We start from the raw sequence: 24,291 nt of genomic DNA on the forward strand, positions 1-24,291 counted from the left end.
ATTCCTTGGACTCTGGACTTCACTTAAAGTGAGTCACTCTTCTTACGGGATGTCTAGAGAGGCAATACAATGCAAACGGATTAAACACTGAAAGAAGATGATATCCATCTACTCCGCCCCGTGGGAGAGATAAAATGTTACCGATCCTCACTTCTTAGCAGGTGTTCCGTTCAGGGGTTTAATCAATTCACCACCACCATCCACATGTCGGTCACATCAAGGTACATTTAAAAAGTGTCTCCAAGGAGGGCCAACCTCACCCCAGATCTCAGTGACACTCCTACCCAGACTCAGCTCCCCGCCTGCCAAGGAGCCAGGCTGGACCCCGCTGGCCCCGTGCTGGGGGCGGGGGTGGGGGTATCAGCCCCACATTTCCTATTTCAGATGCCAACAGCGGTGACCGAAGGCGCGACGGGGAACCCCGACATCACAAGGGAGCAGCGACGACGGCCTGAAGGCCTGGACGTCCGCCTCCGACGCCCACGCTGCTCCTGGCATCACGCGCTGTGGGAGACCCCTGGGCTGGAATCCTCCTCGGAGCCGGAGCAGGTTCCCGGAGGATGGCGATCATCAGTACTTCGCAGTGCAAAGGCGGGGAAGTGACCCAGAGCCACGGGGTGGTTTTGCAGACGGAGGAGCAGAGGCTCCTGCTAGGAAGCCTCCACACAGACGCCAGATGACCCCCGGGCCATCTCACCCCGACGGCCCGCACGACCTGGGGAACGCGGCGCCCCGATCTGTGCTGACCGGTCTCTGCCCAGACCTGCTCCTCCCAGCCTGCCCGGGAGCCCAGGGAGCATTCCCGATGACGCCGGCCACTGGCGGAAAACTTCTGTCTCCGACACGTCTCCTACCCGCCCACGAAATCCTGCCTCGGTGGACCGTCTAAGCTCCCACCCGGACCGGCAGTTTCTACCCACCCGGCCTCTGCCTTCAGATCGGCTCGTCTCCAGCCCCCGTGCGCCCTCCAGCGGCGGCACTGTCGCTGCGGGGCTGGCGGTCCCGCGCATCCGAGGTGCTGGGCAGCATCCCCCCCCCCCCCCCGCATCCGCGAGATGCCAGGAGCATCCCCCGCCCCGGCTGTGACAACCCCAGACACCTCCAGATGCTGCCAGATGCCCCAGGTGCTTTCAACTGAGCTGTACATTCAAATCACTCGGGGAACATCTTAAAAAACACCAATGCCTGGGCTCCACCCTACTTAATTACCTCTTAGGTAAATCAGAAACTAAAGGAAAAAAGTGCCTCCAGCTCTTCCTATTGTCAGAAGGCTTGACGTGGTACGGTTGTTGCAAGAAACAACCACTAAAGAAAGATTACATAGTTCAGGGAAGGAAAAAGGAGAGAGCATATTTCAAGCCCTCTGCTACCTAGTGCTCGCCAGAATACACAGGAAGCCACAGACATAATTTAACTGGATAACAAAAACCAGCTAGCATTACAGTATCCAAATCACGATCCTTTATCACCTTTGGTGTGGTCATGAGGTCACCTCAACCAATGGTCCTGTCAACAGCCTTCCCCAGGCTGGCTCCCTGCACTAGACCACCGTACCTTCAAAATTCTTTAGCAGAAGGCAGAGTGGACCTGTTACCACACCCAAAGCTTCCCAAACGTATGGCCTTTCCTACTTCTTGAAATCCAAGAGAGCTACGGAGACCCGTCCTAGAGGAAATTCCGAAACAACCAACCAACCAACCAAACAAAAGCCGAAATGAACCTTTTAGCTAAAGATAACAAACCAGAGAAATGTTCAATAATCCCGGAATATATATATTTCATAATGGCCGTGACTATAGTAGCTCTAATAGTTTTCAGTGTTTAGCATCTAAAATAATTTCTCGCATATAATAACTGGGCATTCTATAACTGTTCAAGGTATGAGTGAAAAATCACAGATGCCGTCCTATTCTGTTTTACAAAAAGTAGTAGGGCAGATCAAGCCAGTTTTAGCAAACAAACAAACGAAGCTCATGTTGATCCAAAAGACTGATCTTTCATGTGTATTTCTCTATAGATATGTGGAGACATAACTTTCATCTTTGCACATTTTTTGGATGATGAAAATTATGTAGTCTCTCCCCAGATGCTTACATATACACACACTCAAGTTCATTTGCAGGAATTTCTTTTTTTTCTTTTTCTGGACTTTCTAAAGCATTCTAGACAATTAAGAAATCTGGATCTTCTAAAAACATATTAGATGCCCCAGGGCAGATTATCTGTAGTAAAGAACCAATTCTGTCGTTCTCTCTCTTCCCCTCCCCCACCCTTTCTTTCCCTCTTTTTTCTCTACAATCCTTTACCGACTAATACACTTGAAAATACAATTAAAAATTGCCGTGGGATTGCGTGCTGTAAGAATGTAAAATTGCTAAGAAATTTCTAAGCTGCTTAGGTCAGATTCCCTAGAAGCGGAGCCTGAGACAAGAATTCTTGTCCAAGTGATTTACTAGGGTGGTGTTTTTAGAAGTGGAAAGAGGCGAGCAGTTATAGAACAGGAGCTACAGAGCCGGGCAGAACTTTGTCTTACCTGAATGTTAGCTTCAGCTGATCCCATATGGCGGCTCTGACACCCACACTGAACCAAGCATTAATCCCACCTTGAGGCAAGGGGGTCAGTGCCCCCTTCCTTCCAGCGGCCCTTGGCCTCGTGGGCAATAAAGTTCCCGTATGGCCAATGACAGGTCTCTGGGGAGGGAGCAGCTTTGAGTTACATTATCAGCCAGCGCTCACAGCAGCTGTGTGACGGGGTCTGTAGTAGGGATATGGGTGGGGACTCAACGGCGTCCACTTGAGATGATGCCTTGGACCACTCAGATCCACCTGCAGTTCCCATCAAGTTCACCCCACCCTGACACAGCTTCTCCAGGATTCTGACTGGTTCCACTTTCAGGAAAATCTCAGCAGAGGAGGTCAAGAGGGATGAAATATAGCCCCCGTTGCTGCATTTGGTCCAGAGATCACGAGTGCTAACTCCTCATCTTCCTGACTGCACACCCCTTCTAAATTCCTTTCACCTGTGTCAACCGTTCTGCTGGTCTAGGTGGCTTGCCTGAGGGACTGAGCCCTGGTTACTAAGTCCTTATCAGGCTGCAGTTGTTCTACTTGCCCATTTACAGACACAGTGAATGGAGCAGAGATATTAGTAAATCACATGGGAGCCAAACATATCTCCCCCCCGTCCCAGTTTTGTATAAAGGTTAAGGATAAGTTTAATTGCTCCTGCTAGAATGGTAACAGATTTCTTTACTTGCTGGGAAAGTAGCTGGAGGCGCTCGAGGGGACTGGACAGCAGTCATAGCTTGAAGTTGAGTGGGATTCTTACCGTGTCGTCCGGTGGCACTGTGTGCCTTGTGAACCAGCACTTAGAAACCCACCGAGCCTAAAGTGATGGCTGTGGGACGTACAAAGTCCACAAATGGATCACTGGGAGTAGAGTAACTGGACCTGTAAGAAACAAGGCACCATTTCATGGGTGCTGGTTTCAAACACGTACTGCATCTTGTGGGACGGTGTCCCATTCTCCCGGGGAGTCTCCTCTAGGCTGGTAGCTCGCAGCCATCTTCAAAAGTCTGTAGAATTGCTGTATCAGACTGACAGCAGCTGGCAGACAGGGTGTGTGCTGCAGGTGGCCTGTGAATCTCTCAGTCACACACACACTGCTGCACCTTTCTGCTTTACGCGGAGTCCCTGGGTCTGATGTGATGTTGGCAGAATCCTGCAGTGGTAGATGAGATGCTGAGCTCGGGCTGCTGGCAGTAGCTGGAGGCTGTCACATGAGGCACAGAGCCAGGGCTCCGACCAGGAAATGAGACACTCGCCTCAGGCATGCAATGTAAGGGGGCACCGAAACACTCAATAATCAAGAGAAAAAAAAAAACTTTAAAACAATATTTTAAAAAATGCAAAAAATCCATGATGAACAAATATCAACAAATTAAATATAGAGAAAATCAGTAATACAGAATTTTCCTTTTGCCTCTGGCTGCATATGGCCTGACATAGCACTGATCCTGTTTTTACTTAAAATGTTGATATCCTATTTATAATGGAGTTTTTGCAAGACATTTGTTTCTTAAAGTATTGCATTAAAATTTATGTTGATTACTGAGTTTTTTGGCACCCCATTGCAGTTTGTGTCGAGCCTAGTGCTTTTCTTACTTCACCGTAGCTCTAACTTTTCAAAAGAGGCAAACCCAGAGGGCCTGTGATGCAATCAAGCCGCTATCAGGGGCTGGCTGGTCTTCTTGATAAACGGTACTAAATTAGGGGGCTCGACATCAGCCTCTGCTTCTTCGGGTCAAGCGTTCATTCAGCAAGGCAGGTGGCTGGATCACCCCTGGTGAGGAGGAGACCATGGCATTGTGCCTACGTAAGGCGTCCTTCTCTGCCACCAGAGCTATTCCATTTATGGGCTCTGGCACAGCAATGGGGGAGTTTAGGACAGAGCCTGGCTGAAATCCACCGGATAAGCCATCCTTTCCACCTATTAAGCACCTCCTCTGCAACAGATGCTCTTTGGTGGGTATTAAAGTATGATTTTTAAAAATGCTCGCACGTTATGTATCTAGGGTGAAAGGCTCGACCTCACCCACTTGACTTAGGGAAAATCTCTGAAGAAGGAGGCAGCTGGCGAATTATATGAAAACACTCAGAAGCTGGGAGATGGTGGCTGGTGTTGGGCATCCGGGTGGGGCATCAACTGCATCCATTATAAACACGTGTACTTTTGCCTATCTTGTGTGTATTGGAACCGTGAGTCGTGGACTGGCCTGGCCCGAGGATCACTGCTCTGTGCACCCACAGATTCCACACTAGGAACATACATTCTAAAGCTAACAAAACAAAACAGGCTCTAGCCTCTCGTTCAGCACATATGTTTTGAGAGTATTTATCAGTTACATTTCTAGGTGCTGAGGAAGCAATATTGAACCAAGAAATGAAGTTCTTGCTCTCCTAGACCTTACACTAAACAAAAAAAGAAAATATGTAATATTTCAGATTACAGCACAATCCTTAAGGGAAAATAAAGCAGGAAAGGAGATAGGTCCTCACTGATAAGGTGGTATCTAAGTAGAAAAATCGAGAAAGCAAGCCATGTAGACGTGTGGGGAATGAGCCTTTTGAGCAGCCAGGGCAGAGACAAATGCCCCGAAGCAGAAGGGTTCAGTGAGTCTGTAGCTGAGTAACCCGGAGAAAGAGCAATAAGAAATACAATTAGAGAGAGACTGCAGGGACAGCTTAGGGGTTTCTGTTTTACTCGGAGTGAGATAGGAAACGACTGGAGGGTTGAAACAGGAGCAAGACACTATCTGGCATATATTTGAAAAGGATCATATTGGCTGTTTCATGAGAATAGACTTAAAGGGATATAAGGGTGGTTGTTCCGTCATGTCACTTAATTTCTAGTCTGTTCCTGCTGAAATCTGGTGGGCCAGGCACCCTCACCATCAGAGCAGACCAGCATGTGGCATGAAGCTACTTTCCTAGTAATGTGTTCTTTCAATATTTATCATAAATGAGGATCAAACCCAGTTCGCATTCACCTGGCATGGACAGCAGTACACATTCCTGGTCCTGCACCAGAGATACGTCACAATATGGACTGAAGGTAACCTTGACTGTCTGACAATTGTCAAAATCAGTTTAGTCCATTTTGTGATGATATCATGTTAATCAGGTCTAATGAGCAGGAAAGGCCAATAATCTGAAGGCTTTTTTAGGACATGAGGGAGGGAGAAAAATTCCACAAACTTTCAGGAATTGGCCAAACCAGTGAAAATATTGGGGATCCCATTTTGTTGTGCGTGTCAAAACATTCCCTTCAGACACATCTGGCATCTAATCTTGCTATGAAGAAAGACCCAGAATGCTTGGTGGGATTCTGAGTCTTAGAACAAGACAACACTTTGGAATAATTCTCAGGCCCTTTATCAGATGACTCAGAAGGCTACCACTTTTGAGCGTGGAATAGAATATGACAGAAGTTTCCGCAGCAGTGTCAGCTGCAATACAAGCAACCTTGATGCCAAAGCCAAAGCCAAAGCCGTAATAAGTGGCAAGTCCCATACTATTATAATTACCATGGTAAATAGGAATGCCAGGCAGGTTCTCTGTCAAGTCCCAAATGGAGAATTACAGGGAAAACTTTAGTGTTTTGGATCAAGGTCACACCATTGCAAAGTTCTCATGGTATAGAACACAACTCCTGGTGTGCTACTTGGCTCTAGAAAGACTGGTCAGGACATCAGTGGACCACAGGAATGGAGCTTTCCCTCAAGAGTGACACAAGTTATGTGGTCTGGTAGACAGAGCAGCAATTCACTCAACAACAGACCTGGCCATCATGAGGAGCTAGGGTGGCTGATACATAATGAGGAATCAAGATAAGTTTCAAACTTGGGGGATCTGCTGTAGCATTTTTCCATTTATCCAAACACAGGTTTAACTTCAAATTGTTGATTATATCAAGCACAACCTGTTAAGGGCAAGGTAATCAGAGACACCTCACCAGCAAACTGCCTAGTCTAAAAGAACTGATAATCAAGAATGAGGGATATCAATATATAAGGCAACTGCTAACAGCTATAAAAGAGGAAGTCGACAGTAACAGTAATAGTGGGGGATTTAACACCTCACTTACACCAATGGACAGATCATCCAAACAGAAAATTAATAAGGAAACACAAGCTTTAAAAGACACAATAGACCAGACAGATTTAATTGATATTTAGAGGATATTCCATCCAAAACCAGCAGATTACACTTTCTTCTCAATAAGCATGGAACATTCTCCTGGATAGATCACATCTTGAGTCACAAATCAAGCTTCAGTAATTTAAGAAAATTGAAATCATATCAAGCATCTTTTCTGACCACAATGCTATGAGATTAGAAATCAATTACAGGGAAAAAAACGTAAAAAATACAAACACATGGAGGCTAAACAATACATTACTAAACAACCAAGAAATCACTGAAGAAATCAAAGAGGAAATTAAAAAATACCTAGAGACAAATTACAACAAAATATGACAATCCAAGACCTATGGGACACAGCAAGAGCAGTTCTAAGAGGGAAGTTTATAGCAATACAAGCCTACTTCAAGAAAAAAGAAAAATCTCAAATAAAAAATTTAACCTTACACCTAAAGGAACTAGAGAAAGAAGAACAAACAAAACCCAAAGTTAGTAGAAAGAAAGAAATCATAAAGATCAGAGCAGAAATAAATGAAATAGAAACAAAGAAAACAATAGCAAAGATCAATAAAACTAAAAGCTGGTTCTTTAAGAAGATAAACAAAATTGATAAAACATTAGCCAGACTCATCAAGAAAAAGAGGGAGAGGACTCAAATCAATAAAATTAGAAATGAAAAAGGAGAAGTTACAACAGACACCGCAGAAATACAAAGCATCCTGAGAGACTACTACAAGCAGCTCTATGCCCATAAAATGGACAACCTGGAAGAAATGGACAAATTCTTACAAAGGTATAACCTTCCAAGACTGAACCAGAAAGAAATAGAAAATATGAACAGACCAATCATAAGTAATGAAATTGAAACTGTGAATAAAAATCTTCCAACAAACAAAAGTCCAGGACCAGATGGCTTCACAGGTGAATTCTATCAAACATTTAGAGAAGAGCTAATACCCGTCCTTCTCAAACTCTTCCAAAAAATTGCAGAGGGAGGAACATTCCCAAACTCATTCTATGAGGGCACCATCACCCTGAAACCAAAACCAGACAAAGATACTACAAAAAAAGAAAATTACAGACCAATATCACAGAAGAATATAGATGCAAATATCCTCAACAAAATACTAGCAAACAGAATCTAACAACATATTTAAAGGATCATACACCATGATCAAGTGGGATTTACCCCAGGGATACAAGGATTCCTCAATATATGCAAATCAATCAATGTGATACACCACATTAACAAATTGAAGAATAAAAACCATATGATCATCTCAATAGATGCAGAAAAAGCTTTTGACAAAATTCAACACCCATTTATGATAAAAACTCTCCAGAAAGTGGGCATAGAGGGAACCTACCTCAACATAATAAGGCTGTATACGACAACCCCACAGCAAACATCATTCTCAATGGTGAAAAACTGAAACCATTTCCACTAATATCAGGAACAAGACAAGGATGGCCACTCTCGCCACTATTATTCAATACAGTTTTGGAAGTCCTAGCCATGGCAATCAGAGAAGAAAAAGAAATAAAAGGAATACAAATTGAAAAAGAAGAAGTAAAACTGTCACTGTTTGCAGATGACATGATACTGTACTATAGATGCCACCAGGAAACTACTAGAACTAATCAATGAATTTGGTAAAGTTGCAGGATACAAAATTAATGCACAGAAATCTCTTGCATTCCTATAAACTAATGATGAAAAAGCTGAAAGAGAAATTAAGGAAACACTCCCATTTACCACTGAAACAAAGAGAATAAAATACCTACCTAGGGAGACAAAAGACCTGTATGCAGAAAACTATAAGACACTGGTGAAAGAAATTAAAGATGATACAAGCAAATGGAGAGATATAACATGTTTTTGGAATGGAAGAATCAATATTGTGAAAACGACTATACTACCCAAAGCAATCTACAGATTTAATGCAATCCCTATCAAATTACCAATGGCATTTTTTATAGAACTAGAACAAAAAAATCTTAAAATTTCTTTGGAGACCCAAAAGACCCTGAATAGCCAAAGCAGTCTTGAGGGAAAAAAACGGAGCTGGAGGAATCAAACTCCCTAACTTCAGACTACATTACAAAGCTACAGTAATCAACACAATATGGTACTGGCAGAAAAACAGAAATATAGATCAATGGAACAAGACAGAAAGCCCAGAGATAAACCCATGCACCTATGGTCAACTAATCTATGACAAAGGAGGCAAGGATATACAATGGACAAAAGACAGCCTCTTAACTAAGTGGTGCTGGGAAAACTGGACAGCTACATGCAAAAGAATGAAATTAGAACACTCCCTAACACCATACACAAAAATAAATTCAAAATGGATTAGAGACCTAAATGTAAGACTGGACATTATAAAACTGTTAGAGGAAAACACAGGAAGAAAACTCTTTGACATAAATCACAGCAAGATCTTTTTTGATCCATCTCCTAGAGTAATGGAAATAAAAAATAAATAAATAAATGGGACCTAATGAAACTTAGAAGGTTTTGCACAGCAAAGGAAACTACAAACAAGACGAAAAGACAGCCCTCAGAATGGGAGAAAATATTTGCAAACGAATCAACGGGCAAAGGATTAATCTCTAAAATATATAAACAGCTCATGCAGCTCAATATTAAAAAAACAAACAACCCAGTCAAAAATGGGCAGAAGACCTAAATAGACATTTCTCCAAAGAAGACATACAGATGGCCAAGAGGCACATGAAAAGCTACTCAACATCACCAATTATTAGAGAAATGCAAATCAAAACTACAATGAGGTATCACCTCACACCAGTTAGCATGGGCATCCTCAGAAAATCTACAAACAACAAATGCTGGAGAGGGTGTGGAGAAAAGGGAACCCTCTTGCAGTGTTGGTGGGAACGTAAATTGATACTGCCACTATGCAGAACAGTATGGAGGTTCCTTAAAAAACTAAAAATAGAATTACCATATGACCCAGCAATACCACTACTGGGCATATACCCTGAGAAAAACCATAATTCAAAAAGACACATGCACCCCAATGTTCACTGCAGCACTATTTACAATAGCCAGGACATGGAAGCAACCTAAATGCCCATCAACAGACGAATGGATAAAGAAGATGTGGTACATATATACAATGGAATATTACTCAGCCTTAAAAAGGAACGAAATTGGGTCATTTGTAGAGACATGGATGGATCTAGAGACTGTCATACAGAGTGAAGTAAGTCAGAAAGAGAAAAACAAATATCGTATATTAACGCACATGTGTGGAACCTAGAAAAATTGTACAGATGAAGCGTTCTGCAGGGCAGAAATAGAGACACAGATGTAGAGAACAAACGCATGGACAGCAAGGGAGGAAAGTGGCAGCAGGGGTGGTGGTGGTGTGATGAATTGGGAGATTGGAATTGACCTATATACACTAATATGTATAAAATGGATAACTAATAAGAGCCTGCTGTATAAAAAATAAATTTAAAAAAATTCAGAAAAAAAGAATGAGGGCCAGTGGGGTGAGTGGGTAGAAGGAGGGGATGAATCAGTGGTGGCTTTGGCAGCGGCAACCGCAAACGCTCTTCCTACTGGCCCACATCTTTTCATCTCTTCCTCAGAAATTGTGACCAGTCACCATCTCTAAGTATCTGTGGGCTCACACAGATCTGGGTACCGTGATGGACAGACCATAGTGGATGCTGCCAGGGTTCACCAACATCCAGTTTGGCACCTTTTACCATGTGATGCCCTGACTCCTGAAGCATCTGGGCACTTTGGTTTCTAAGGTTCTGCAACTGGGGTTCTCTTTGGAAAACTGCCCTGGGCATCTTAGCTTCCTGATGTGAGAGAGTCACAGTACCCGGACGTTTCCCTCTGTGTAAGTGACCTGAGCCTGGATGGCTGGTGAGGAGGAGAGAAGCCCTGCTTCTCTGCCTCAGGTGGGGACAACGTCAAGTTCACTTCATACTGCAGGGTCCCCTTGCAGGGTTGGGGGGACTTTTCTTTTTTTTTTTTTTTTTTGCATTACGCGGGCCTCTCACTGCTGTGGCCTCTCCCATCGCGGAGCACAGGCTCCGGACGCGCAGGCTCAGCGGCCACGGCTCACGGGCCCAGCCGCTCCGCGGCATGTGGGATCCTCCCGGACCAGGGCACGAACCCGTGTCCCCTGCATCGGCAGGCGGACTCTCAACCACTGCGCTACCGGGGAAGCCCGGGGGGACTTTTCTTGACTTCCTCCTCTTCCTGTCCTGCTTCTCCTAATATACTCTCACAATACATCACTGCAAAAGATTCCCATCTCAGTATCTGCTGTGGGACACATGACATAAGAAAGATTCCTATTACACATTCATATGGAAAAGTGGAGTAGGATATTTGAGCCTAGAATTCATGGCATAAATCTGGGCTAGAAATATCTATTTGAGAGTTGCTGGCATATTGATTCTATGTGGTCATGAGGGTAGATGAGTTCACCTAAGAAGTAAGCGTATATAAAGAAAAAGGCCCACGATATAAGAAGGTCTCAGGCTCTCTTAATCTACCACCACCACTTTTACTAATTCAACTACATTTTTACTCGTTTCCTCAGTTCCGGTCTCCGGACAGATCCTGACCCAGGCTCTATGAGAGTTCCCAAATTAGCCCACCTCATTTCTAGCTGTTTCCTAATTCTACATCCCATTTTACTTCATCAACCTGTCAAATTTACCCTCTCAAGGTATGTAGTCTGAACATATGGCTGATTTATAGGTCCCTTGTATATAAGCAAACCAAGATGGATCTCTCACTAACTCAGAACATTAAACGCCTGTTCGGAGATGCAAATGCTCGGCTCAGGTTCAGCTGAACGAACTCCCAATACACGTTAAATTGGGGGACCACATTCACCTTGACCTTGCTGGAAAACACAGTGGAATCTTAAAGGCAAATCTGGCAGGATAGGAAGAGATGAGGATTTACAGAAGTAGAATCAAGGTATTTATCCGATCAAAAGAAAACACCTATTTAAAAGGTACAGCCTTAAAAATGTTTGTTGAATCAATTGCGTTCACTATACTATACACCTTTATTTACTGCAGAATAAGCTGGGGCACACAGAGAGGGAAAGGAAACACTTTAGCATTAATATTTCATACGCTACGTACTGTGTTTACCTTCACATTGTACATGGTATTTCCAGGTAGATACCAACTGAACATTTTATTTATTTATTTTTAAAATTATTATTATTTTTTTTTTGTGATACGCGGGCCTCTCACTGTTGTGGCCTCTCCCGTTGCGGAGCACAGGCTCCGGACGCGCAGGCGCAGCGGCCATGGCTCACGGGCCCAGCCGCTCCGCGGCACGTGGGATCTTCCCGGACCGGGGCACGAACCCGCGTCCCCTGCATCGGCAGGCGGATTCTCAACCACTGCGCCACCAGGGAAGCCCCCAGCTGAACATTTTAGACGACGCTTTGTCAAGTAAGTGAGGTCTAGGGCATATAATAGGGAATAATGGAGGCTAACCGAAACATCATTTTAAGGTACTAGCTTTTAAATTTCTTTCCATAAGTAGATCAGATTTCATGAGCTGCTTCCTACATAGACCAAAAAGCATAAAGTGTTTCGTTTAAAAGAAAATGCTAGATGTTGATTTCAACTGAAAGTACAAGCCTTTCTTTCCTTTTGACAGTTTGCTCTTGGAAGGATTTTCTTGTGAAATACATAATACACTGTTGCGAGTTGAATGTAATGGGGGCTCACCCTAGAAAAAAGAAAAGAAAAGCCAAATGTGGCTAATTTTGCTTCCCAAGGAACCTATTTGTGAGCCATATGTGTGTTAAAAAGCAGCAACAAACACTAATATCAAAAGCAGCTTTTCAGAGGAAAAGTAAGTGAGGAAAAAATGAAACCTGGCACGTTCACACTGATATTTTGACAATCTCACATACATTGTTTTAAACTTATATAGCTTCTCTGCAGCTTTTGGGGCAGCATTAGCATATCCAAGGCACACAAATCCTATTAGAGTAAAAGAAAAAAAAACAGTCACAAGTATATCTTGTATGTCCTAAAACAAGCTAGAAATATAAACTAATAAAAAACTCAAAGTTGGAATGACCAGAAAACTCAAAGTATAATCGCAGCTGAATAATATAGGGTAGAAATATTCGGAGGTAAAGACTAAGGAGAAAAAGTTTAAATGTTTACGAACAATTCAACGTTTGTTATTTATCCCACACGTGGATATTTTGTATTCACAGCAGCAAGATCACTCAGGACTTACACAATCCTGAATATCAAAAATAATAATGTTGCGTTTCTAATGTTCTGTTTACTAAGAAAATGTCTCAAGGATCTTGATGGATTCTAAATCCATCTCTGTTTCCAAGCCAGGGAACACTTGTACTATTAAAGAGAATGTAGCCTACGACCAACGGTCCATGTCAAAGGTCCCGAAAGACTATTTTGTGCACCTTTCTTCTTCTAATCCATGTTTTCTGGCTTCCATGCCTTGTACTTATATGCCTTTAAACATACTCTCCTTGCATTTGATCAAGTTGCACCCCTTCTTCAAGTCCCTGTGAATATACAGTTCTTCCCTGGTGCTATCCTGACAACAGATGGAAGCGGTCATTCCCTGAACTCTCACAGCCTGCGGTCTGTACTCTTTGGGCTGGAGCACCAGAGGGTCCCGTGGCTACGCTCAAGGGCAGTGATCTCCTAGGACCCCTCGTAGGACTGAACTTGTAGCCACATTGATCCCTACGGCTTGTTACAGTGAAAGGACACAAAGCAAAATCAGCAAAGGAAAAGGGCACACGGGGGTGAAGTCCAGAGGACATAGGAGCAGAGTTCCAATCTTCCCCAAGTTTACTCCCAGGGGAGTCATACAGATGCACTTAAGGCCTGCAGCTGTGAGTTGTGACAACACATGAGAAGTGCTGTCTACCAGGGAGACTCGTGAGAGACCCACTTCCAACTTTTTACTGGGGGCTGGTCTTATAGGTGCCAACTGTCTACCATGCACCCAAACCCCAGACTCCCAGAAGGAAAGCAGGAATCTAGGATAAACTGGGGTTCTTTTGCACAATTTAGGCATCATGCGCCATTCTTACCAGTTAGGGAGGTGGTACCCCACTACTGAAATCCCAGATGCCGACCAAGGGCCGGGCCTTTCTAAAGGTGAGAGGCGCAGGGTTGCTTGCTTTGTTCTTTTTTGCACATAGTTCTACTTAATATATATTAAATTATAATGTATGTATATATTAAATTACAAGTTATATATCTATGTCATATCTCAACTCCTTCACTGTAAGCTCACTGAGGACTTGGAGGGGATTTTTTCATTACTCCGTCATTCCCAGTAAAGAATAAGATTGCTGACGGAGACATTCCACAAATGCCAACGACTAGAAGGTCTGATTCATTACGAAACTGTAGGAAACAGGCTGGAAAGCAGACTCCATGGCATGCAGGATGGTTCTGCTATCCCAGCCTGGATGGAGTTCTCTGAACTGTGACTTCCCTTTATCAAAGCATCAGGGATGGCACAAACTTGACAACAGTTAAGGAAGATGCCCATTATGAGTTTTAGTGCTACTGACCTAACAGACATTTTATTGTTAAAAACACATGCACTTTTTAATGAAACAAGAATGTGCAGTATTTTTTCAATAAAATTATGTCACATCACAAATGTTTTACTTAATCCTAAATTTAACTTAATCCTGTCCAATCTGTTACTTATTCTTATTCTGCCGAGAAAACAATATATATACTATAACCCGTGTCACAAATTCACTTGCTCACAAAAAGATTACCGAGTACTTACTGTACTGTGAGACATCAGTATTAAGAGCCCCATAATAAGAGCAGCTCATACGTACACAGTGCTGGGTACTGTGCTAATAAGTACCCCTCTGAGAGAGATATTGTTAGATATTCTTATTTTACAAATAAAGTTAGTAAGGAAGTTAAATATGCTTCGAAGCAGTTACTCTGAATCCATACTCTTAATTACTCTGTTATGCTGATTATCACACCCTTGAGAAACTCAGTCTTTTTTGACATAAAAATTATTTTGACAAAATTAGAGAAAATATACCCTTGTTCGACTTTAATGTCTTTTTTTCACCACTTTAAAAGTTAAAGGACTCGAGGAGACCTTCAAGATGGCAGAGGAGTGAGAAGTGGAGATCACCTTCCTCCCCACAAATACATCAGAAATACATCTACATGTGGAACAACTCCTACAGAACACCTACTGAACACTGGCAGAAGACCTCAGACTTCCCAAAAGGCAAGAAACTCCCCACATACTTGGCCGTGTGGCTGACAGGCTCTTGGTGCTCCAGCCAGGTGTCAGGCCTGTGCCTCTGAGGTGGGAGAGCCGAGTTCAGGACACTGGTCCACCAGAGACCTCCCGGCTCCACGTAATATCAAATGGCGAAAGCTCTCCCAGAGATCTCCATCTCAACACCAAGACTCAGCTCCACTCAACGACCAGCAAGCTACAGTGCTGGATACCCTATGCCAAACAACTAGCAAGACAGGAACACAACCCCACCCATTAGCAGAGAGGCTGCCTAAAATCATAATAAGGCCACAGACACCCCAAAACACACCACCGAACACAGTCCTGCCCACCAGAAAGACAAGATCCAGCCTCATCCACCAGAACACAAGCACTAGTCCCCTCCACCAGGAAGCCTACACAACCCACTGAACCAACCTTAGCCACTGGGAGCAGACACCAAAAACAAAGGGAACTACAAACCTGCAGCCTGTGAAAAGAAGAGCCGAAATACAGTAAGTTAAGCAAAATGAGAAGACAGAGAAACACACAGCAGATGAAGGAGCAAGGTAAAACCCACCAGACCAAACAAATGAAGAGGAAATAGGCAGTCTACCTGAAAAAGCATTCAGAATGATAGTAAAGATGATCCATAATCTTGGAAATAGAATGGAGAAAATACAAGAAACGTTTAACAAGAACATAGAAGAACTAAAGAGAAAACAAACAATGATGAGCAACACAATAAATGAAGTTAAAAATTCTCTAGAAGGAATCATTAGCAGAATAACTGAGGCAGAAAACGGATAAGTTACCTGGAAGATAAAATAATGGAAATAACTACTGCAGAGAAGAGTAAAGAAAAATAATCGAGGACAGTCTCAGAGAACACTGGGACAACATTAAACACACCAACATTTGAACTTTAGGGATGCCAGAAGAAGAGGAGAAAAAGAAAGAGACTGAGAAAATATTTGAAGTGATTAGAGTTGAAAACTTCCCTAATATGGGAAAAGAAATAGTTAATCAAGTCCAGGAAGCACAGAGAGTCCCATACAGGATAAATCCAAGGAGAAACACTCCAAGACACATAATAATCAAACTATCAAAAATTAAATACAAAGAAAAAATATTAAAAGCAGCAAGGGAAAAACAACAAATAACATACAAGGGAATCCCCATAAGGTTAACAGCTGATCTTTCAACAGAAACTCTGCAAGCCAGGAGGGAGTGGTGGGACATACTTAAAGTGATGAAAGAGAAGAACCTACAACCAAGATTACTCTACCCAGCAAGGATCTCATTCAGATTCAACAGAGAAGGTAAAACCTTCACAGACAAGCAAAAGTTAAGGGAATTCAGCACCACCAAACGAGCTTTACAACAAATGCTAAAGGAACTTCTCTAGGCAGGAAACACAAGAGAAGGAAAAGACCTACAATAAAAAACACAAAACAATTAAGAAAATGGTAATAGGAACATACATATTGATAACTACCTTAAATGTAAATGGATTAAATGCTCCAAACAAAAGACATAGACTGGCGGAATGGATACAAAAATAAGACCTGTATATATGCTGTCTACAAGAGACCCACTTCAGACCTAGGGACACATACAGACTGAAAGTGAGGGGATGGAAAAATATATTCCATGCAAATGGAAATCAAAAGAAAGCTGGAGTAGCAGTTCTCATATCAGACAAAATAGACTTTAAAATAAAGACTATTACAAGAGACAAAGAAGGACACTACAAAATGATTAAGGAATCAATCCAAGAAGAAGATATAGCAATTGTAAATATTTAGGCACCCAACATAGGAGCACCTCAATACATAAGGCAAATGCTAAGAGCCATAAAATGGGAAATTGACAGTAACACAATAAGAGTAGGGGACTTTTAACATCCCACTTTCACCAATGGACAGATCATGCAAAATGAAAATAAATAAGGAAACACAAGGTTTAAATGAAACATTAAACAAGGTGGATTTAATTGACATTTATAGGACATTCCATCCAAAAGGAACAGAATACAATTTCTTCTCAAGTGCTCATGGAACTTTCTACAGGATGGATTACACCTTGGGTCACAAATCAAGCCTTGGTAAATTTAAGAAAATTGAAATCGTATCACGTATGTTTTCCGATCATAGTGCTATGAGACTAGATATCAATTACAGGAAAAATTCTGTAAAAAATACAAATACGTGGAGGCTAAACAATACACTACTAAATAACCAAGAGATCACTGAAGAAATCAAAGAGGAAATCAAAAAATACCTAAAAACAAATGACAATGGAGACACAATGACCCAAAATCTACGGGATGCAGCAAAAGCAGTTCTAAGAGGGAAGCTTATAACAATACAATCCTACCTCAAGAAACAAGAAACGGGCTTCCCTGGTGGCGCAGTGGTTGGGAGTCCGCCTGCCAATGCAGGGGACGCAGGTTTGTGCCCCGGTCCGGGAAGATCCCACGTGCCGCGGAGCGGCTGGGCCCGTGAGCCGTGGCCACTGAGCCTGCGCGTCCGGAGCCTGTGCTCCGCAACGGGAGAGGCCACAACAGTGAGAGGCCCGTGTACCGCAAAATAAAAAAAAAAATTAAAAAAAAAAAAAAAGAAACAAGAAACATCTCAAATAAACAACCTCAGCTTACACCTAAAGCAATTAGAGAAAGAAGAACAAAAAAACCCCAAAGTTAGCAGAAGGAAAGAAATCATAACGATCAGATCAGAAATAAATGAAAAAGAAATGAAGGAAATGATAACAAAGATCAGTAAAACTAAAAGCTGCTTCTTTGAGAAGACAAACAAAATTGATAAACCATTAGCCAGACTCATCAAGAAAAATGGGAGAAGACTCAAATCAATAGAATTAGAAATGAAAAAGGGGAAGTAACAGCTGACACTGCAGAAACACAAAGGATCATGAGAGATTACCACAAGCAACTATATGCCAATAAAATGGACAACCTGGAAGAAATGGGCAAATTCTTAGACAAACACAACCTTCTGAGACTAAACCAGGAAGAAACAGAAAATATAAACAGACCAATCACAAGCACTGAAATTGAGACTGTGATTAAAATCTTCCAACAAACAAAAGCCCAGGATCAGATGGCTTCACAGGAGAATTCTATCAAACATTTAGAGAAGAGCTAACACCCATCCTTCTCAAGCTCTTCCAAAATATGACATAGGGAAGAAAACTCCAAAACTCATTCTACGAGGCCACCATCACCCTGATACCTAAACCAAAGATGTCACAAAGAAAGAAAACTACAGGCCAATATCACTGATGAACATAGATGCAAAAATCCTCAACAAAATACTAGCAAACAGAATCCAGCAGCACATGTAAAGGATCATACACCATAATCAAGTGGGATTTATCCCAGGAATGCAAGGATTCTTCAATATATGCAAATCAATCAATGTGATACACCGTATTAACAAACTGAAGGATAAAAACCATATGATCATCTCAATAGATGCAGAAAAACCTTTTGACAAAAGTCAACACCCATTTATGATAAAAACTCTCCATAAAGTAGGCATAGAGGGAACTTACCTCAACATAATAAAGGCCATGTATGACAAACCCACAGCCAACATCATTTTCAATGGTGAAAAACTGAAACCATTTCCACTAAGATAAGGAACAAGACACGGTTGCCCACTTTGACCACTATTATTCACCATAGTTTCAGAAGTTTTAGCCACAGCAATCAGAGAAGAAAAAGAAATAAAAGGAATCCAAATCAGAAGAGAAGAAGTAAAGCTGTCTCTGTTTGCAGATGCCATGATACTACACATAGAGAATCGTAAAGATGCCACCAGAAAACTACTAGAGCTAATCAATGAATTTGGTAAAGTAGCAGGATACAAAATCAATGCACAGAAATCTCTTGCATTCCTATACACTAATGATGAAAAATCTGAAAGAGAAAGTAAGGAAACACTCCCATTTACCATTGCAACAAAAAGAATAAAATACCTAGGAATAAACCTTCTTAGGGAGACAAAAGACCTGTATGCAGAAAACTATAAGACACTGATGAAAGAAATTAAAGATGATACAAACAGATGGAGAGATATACCATGTTCTTGGACTGGAAGAATCAATATTGTGAAAATGACTATACTACCGAAAGCAATCTACAGATCACTGCAATCCCTACCAAACTACCAATGACATTTTTCAGAGAACTAGAACAAAAAATTTCACCATTTGGAAACACAAAAGACCCCAATAGCCAAAGTACTCTTGAGAAAGAAAACCAGAGTTGGAGGAATCAGGCTCCTGGACTTCAGACTATACTACAACACTACAGTAGTGAAGATTGTATGGTACTGACACAAGAACAGAAATATAGATCAATGGAACAGGATAGAAAGCCCAGAGATAAACCCACGCACATATGGTCACCTTATTTTTAATAAAGGAGGCAAGAATATACAATGGAGGAAAGACAGCCTCTTCAATAAATGGTACTGGGAAAACTTGCCAGCTACATGTAAAAGAATGAAATTAGAACACTCCCTCACATCATACACAAAAATAAACTCAAAATGGATTAAAGACCTAAATGTAAGGCCAGACACTTAACAAACTCTTAAAGGAAAACAGAAATCAAACTCTTAAAGGAAAACATAGGCAGAACACTCTATGACATAAATCACAGCAAGATCTTTTTTGACCCACCTCCTAGAGAAATGGAAATAAAAACAAAAATAAACAAATGGGACCTAGTGAAACTTAAAAGCTTTTGCACAGCAAAGGAAACCATAAACAAGATGAAAAGACAACCCTTAGAATGGGAGAAAATATTTGCAAATGAAGCAACTGACAGTGGATTAATCTCCAAAATTTACTAGCTGCTCATGCACCTCAATATCAGAAAAACAAACAACCCAATCCAAAAATGGGCAGAAGACCTAAACAGACATTTCTCCAAAGAAGATATACCACTGCCAATAAACTCATGAAAGAATGCTCAACATCACTGATCATTAGAGAAATGCAAATCAAAACTACAATGAGGTATCACTTCACACCAGTCAGAATGGCCATCATCAAAAAATCTACAAACAATAAATGCTGGAGAGGGTGTGGAGAAAAGGGAACCCTCTTGCACTGTTGTTGGGAATGTAAATTGATACAGCCACTATGGAGAACAGTATGGAGGTTTCCTAAAAAACTAAAAATAGGGCTTCCCTGGTGGCGCAGTGGTTGAGAGTCCGCCTGCCGATGCAGGGGACACGGGTTCGTGCCCCGGTCCGGGAAGATCCCACATGCCGCGGAGCGGCTACACCTGTGAGCCATGGCCATTGAGCCTGCGCATCCGGAGCCTGTGCTCCGCAACGGGAGAGGGCACAGCAGTGAGAGGCCCGTGTACCGCAAAACAAACAAACAAACAAACAAACAAACAAAAAAACTAAAAATAGAATTACCATACGACCCAGCAATCCCACTACTGAGCATATACCCTGAGAAAACCATAATTCAAAAAGAGTCATGTACCACAATGTTCATTGCAGCTCTATTTACAATAGCCAGGACATGGAACAACCTAAGTGTCCATCGGCACATGAATGGATAAAGAAGATGTGGGATGTGGTATATATATATATATATATATATATATATATATACACAATGGAATATTACTCAGCCATAAAAAGAAACGAAATTGAGTTACTTGTAGTGAGGTGGATGGATCTAGAGACTGTCATACAGAGTGAAGTAAGTCAGAAAGAGAAAAACAAAACTGTATGCTAACACATATATATATGGAATCTAAAAAAATGTTTATGATGAACCTAGGTGCAGGACAGGAATAAAGACACAGACGTAGAGAATGGACTTGAGGACACAGGGAGTGGGAAGGGTAAGCTGGGACGAAGTGAGAGTGGCATGGACATATATACACTTCCAAATGTAAAATAGCTAGCTAGTGGGAAGCAGCCGCAGAGCACAGGGAGATCAGCTCAGTGCTTTGTGACCACCTAGAGGGGTGGGATAGGGAGGGTGGGAGGGAGATGCAAGAGGGATGGGATATGGGGATATATGTATACATATAGCTGATTCACTTTGTTATACAGCAGAAACTAACACACCATTGTAAAGCAATTATACTCAAAGATGTTAAAAATAAAAAAGTTAAAGGACTCAAATATTACTAGAATTTGCCACCTCCTTCTTAGTGAGTTATGTGGTCTTAATGAAGAATTTATCACTTAGTAATTCATTAAAAATTAGTGATGGCTCAACAGTGGATTTAGGATTTGTGGCTGTCATTCTGAATACAAGTAAAAGTAGCATTATATTGGCTTAAGTCTAATAAAGTTAAGCACACTGAAATCTTTTCACCCCTATGGGTGTGTGATGGTTTGAGTTTTTGTGACTGTACAATTAGAATGACTGTTTAAGGGGAGAGCTTTTCTTTTCTCTCTGAATAGAATGCATTTTATCATTAATTGTCTCCCACACAAGCCTGCAATTAAAATGTATCAAATAAACTGTTTAGACATAACTGAAAAAAAAAAGAATGAGTCTAGAACATTTATGATGCAATTTGGCAAACCAGTCAATAAGACCTACCAGTTCATGTCCCTAATCTAAGATAAATTACCATCAAAATGGATAACAGGGCTCCCTGGTGGCGCAGTGGTTGAGAGTCTGACTGCCGATGCAGGGGATGCGGGTTCGTGCCCCGGTACGGGAAGATCCCACATGCCGTGGAGCGGCTGGGCCCATGGGCCATGGCCGCTGAGCCTGCACGTCTGGAGCCTCTGCTCTGCAACAGGAGAGGCCACGGCAGTGAGAAGCCCGCGTACCGCAAAAAAAAAAAAAAAAAAAAGGATAACAACCAATATCTATATCTAACACCTTTTGCAGGTCATCTATAAATAGAATATGGATTAGCAAATAGCTGTTAGATTGATGACAGCTCACACTTGTCTTATTGTCCCAAACTTGTATCATCTTTGAATAAAATTTCTTCATACTACTCCTATTTTAAAAGTGTTATCAGTAGTCTGTGAATACTGTTAATACAAAAGAAAAAAAGTATTTCTGAGAGTAATAAGATGTACATGAAAGATATACATTAAACAGTAATAAAATCAATAGTTTGTACCAATAAAATCAACGGCGTTGTTCTTGGAGATGCAAATACACACACACAAAATGTATCAGAGCCAGGAAGGCGAATTCATAGAAGGGAAACTACACATCTGACTTTTTCTTAAAGAATAAATGAAAAGGTAAAAGCTATAAAGAAGCTGCATTATGTCAAAGTCAAACAGCACTTTGGAAACGCAGATACAATTCTACCCCTGGACCATGAAGCAACTGGCATGACAAAGGAGTTGTCAGTACCGCCTACAGGTTTCTAGGTCAACATTAACACTCACATTCAGGAAGAGGATGATGCTCTGTAGCTGCAGGCAAGGCTCTCCATGATGTGATGGAGAGGACTGACATTTGAAAGGTAATGCTTTGATTTACAACCACTTAAGAAAACCTTCAATGACTGATACCGTCGCCTCGTGTCCCAGTGGCGGCAAGTGTGTCTCAGGGCGGTTAAGTGAGTGACTCGGGTCCCATTAGTAGGAAGTGGCAGTGATGACTTACATCCTCTGTCTACACGGTTAGTGCTTTAACCACTGGCCACATGGGCTCTCAAACGTTAGGAAGGTGCCCAGATTGCAATGTCCTTAGAGATGTACAGCTCCAACTACTGAGATACAATTCTCTGTGGGTCTCTTGCATCTTGGCACCTCTTGGAAGCAGAAACATTGACTGCTTTTGTTCTGGACTATCTTACTGAGCATGTGCAGTGGAGAGCATTGCAACACAGTGACGTGATCTCCCTATGGAGCACTGCACAGGCATCCTGTGTATTAAAAATACTAGAGTTTCCTAAGAGCAGGATTCCATTCCCATACTCAACGCAGTGTGTTGACAGGTGTCAGCTGACCATCTTAACGTCGTCTCGTAAGAATCAGCCTCAGGAAACTCACTTAAGAAAATGCTGATAATCTGGCTACTGCTATTTTTCAATGACTGATAAAGTCTTTTGTTTGTGAAAACAAGACAAAACAAAACAAAAACTTTTCTAAATTGGAAGTGGGTCTATGTTCTGTAGTGCCTATGGTTTATTGCTGTTTGGGGGGCCCCCTTGAAGGAAAATAATACAAAATTACATTTACAAAATTGAGCTCAGGGCTGTGGTGTTGGCAAGTGAGGGGCCGTGCTGTGCAAGTTCTCATCATGTTAAATTCAGCTTTGTCAGAATTATATTTTTGGAAGTCATAATTTTCCAATTTCACACATGGCCCTAGATGATTTTTCACTCCCCAGGTACCAAGTCTATAAACTGCATAGTGCCTCATCTTAATTTTTGTTTTCTAGGAGAAGTAAAAATCTAGAGGATCCCTCCCATGCCATGAGATTTTCAACACCCTCGTGTCTTGCTTGGATTTATAGGCAGTCTAGGGAGTATTTTGGTTTCTTCCTCTATGGACTCTATAAAGCAAATATGTCCAAACTAGTGTCTTAAATTAAATTGTTTTCCAAAACCTGTCCTGGTTAGATTCCAGCATAGTTGAGCCCATACTCCTGGAAAAAGTGAATTCATAGGAATTGTACCATGATGTTGATAGAGTTTCACCTTTGGTGTGTGGTAGCTTTCTGAGCCGAAGTGAGAGAAGAAACATATTTTGAGTGACACTCGGAAAGCAGCCAATTATCTTGTGCATACAGCACTGAAGAGGAAAAATAGCTTCACTCATTTTGCTGTATGAAATCAATCACAGTAAACTCTTCAAACATTTAAGACCATTAACAAGTCATACCTGTGTATTGCTCACAGATAACAACAGCAGGTTAAATGTTAGAAAATATTTACTTGAACTCATAGAATATGTAAGTTAATAAACAATTAAGAAAGTGAATGCAGTTCACCTACTTTTGATATATTACTTGATCGACTTGCAGATCGCCCTGGGGATTTGTCATTCTGAAAAATAAAATTAGAGACATTGATTAAAAATATAGCAGTAAAAAAATAAATAAATTAAAAAAAATAAAAATATAGCAGTATTCTTTGCTGCTAAGAAAAGAAAGCACAGCCTAGGCCAATGTGTAGATGTCCTCTGTATTGTTCTAACAGACATAAAAATTGCTTACACAGGATGGTATTTCTTTTTTTTTTTTTTTTTTTGCGGTATGCGGGCCTCTCACTGTTGTGGCCTCTCCCGTTGCGGAGCACAGGCTCCGGACGCGCAGGCCTAGCGGCC

At 41.7% G+C, this 24,291-nt stretch overlaps 1 protein-coding gene across 4 annotated transcripts in view; it reads right to left on the reverse strand.

Moving 5' to 3' along the window:
- The window catches only part of MARCHF1 (membrane associated ring-CH-type finger 1), an 820,299-nt gene that overhangs the window by 150,651 nt on the left and 645,357 nt on the right, over window positions 1-24,291 (reverse strand). For all 4 annotated transcript variants that reach the window (XM_067035463.1, XM_067035461.1, XM_067035462.1 and 1 more), the window contains one exon: window positions 23,961-24,011. In XM_067035463.1, the coding sequence (XP_066891564.1) occupies window positions 23,961-24,011 (51 nt within the window). The remainder of the gene's footprint in view (window positions 1-23,960; window positions 24,012-24,291) is intronic.

Source organism: Kogia breviceps, chromosome 6 (genome assembly GCF_026419965.1).
Source record: "Kogia breviceps isolate mKogBre1 chromosome 6, mKogBre1 haplotype 1, whole genome shotgun sequence".
Classification (NCBI taxonomy): domain Eukaryota; kingdom Metazoa; phylum Chordata; class Mammalia; order Artiodactyla; family Physeteridae; genus Kogia; species Kogia breviceps.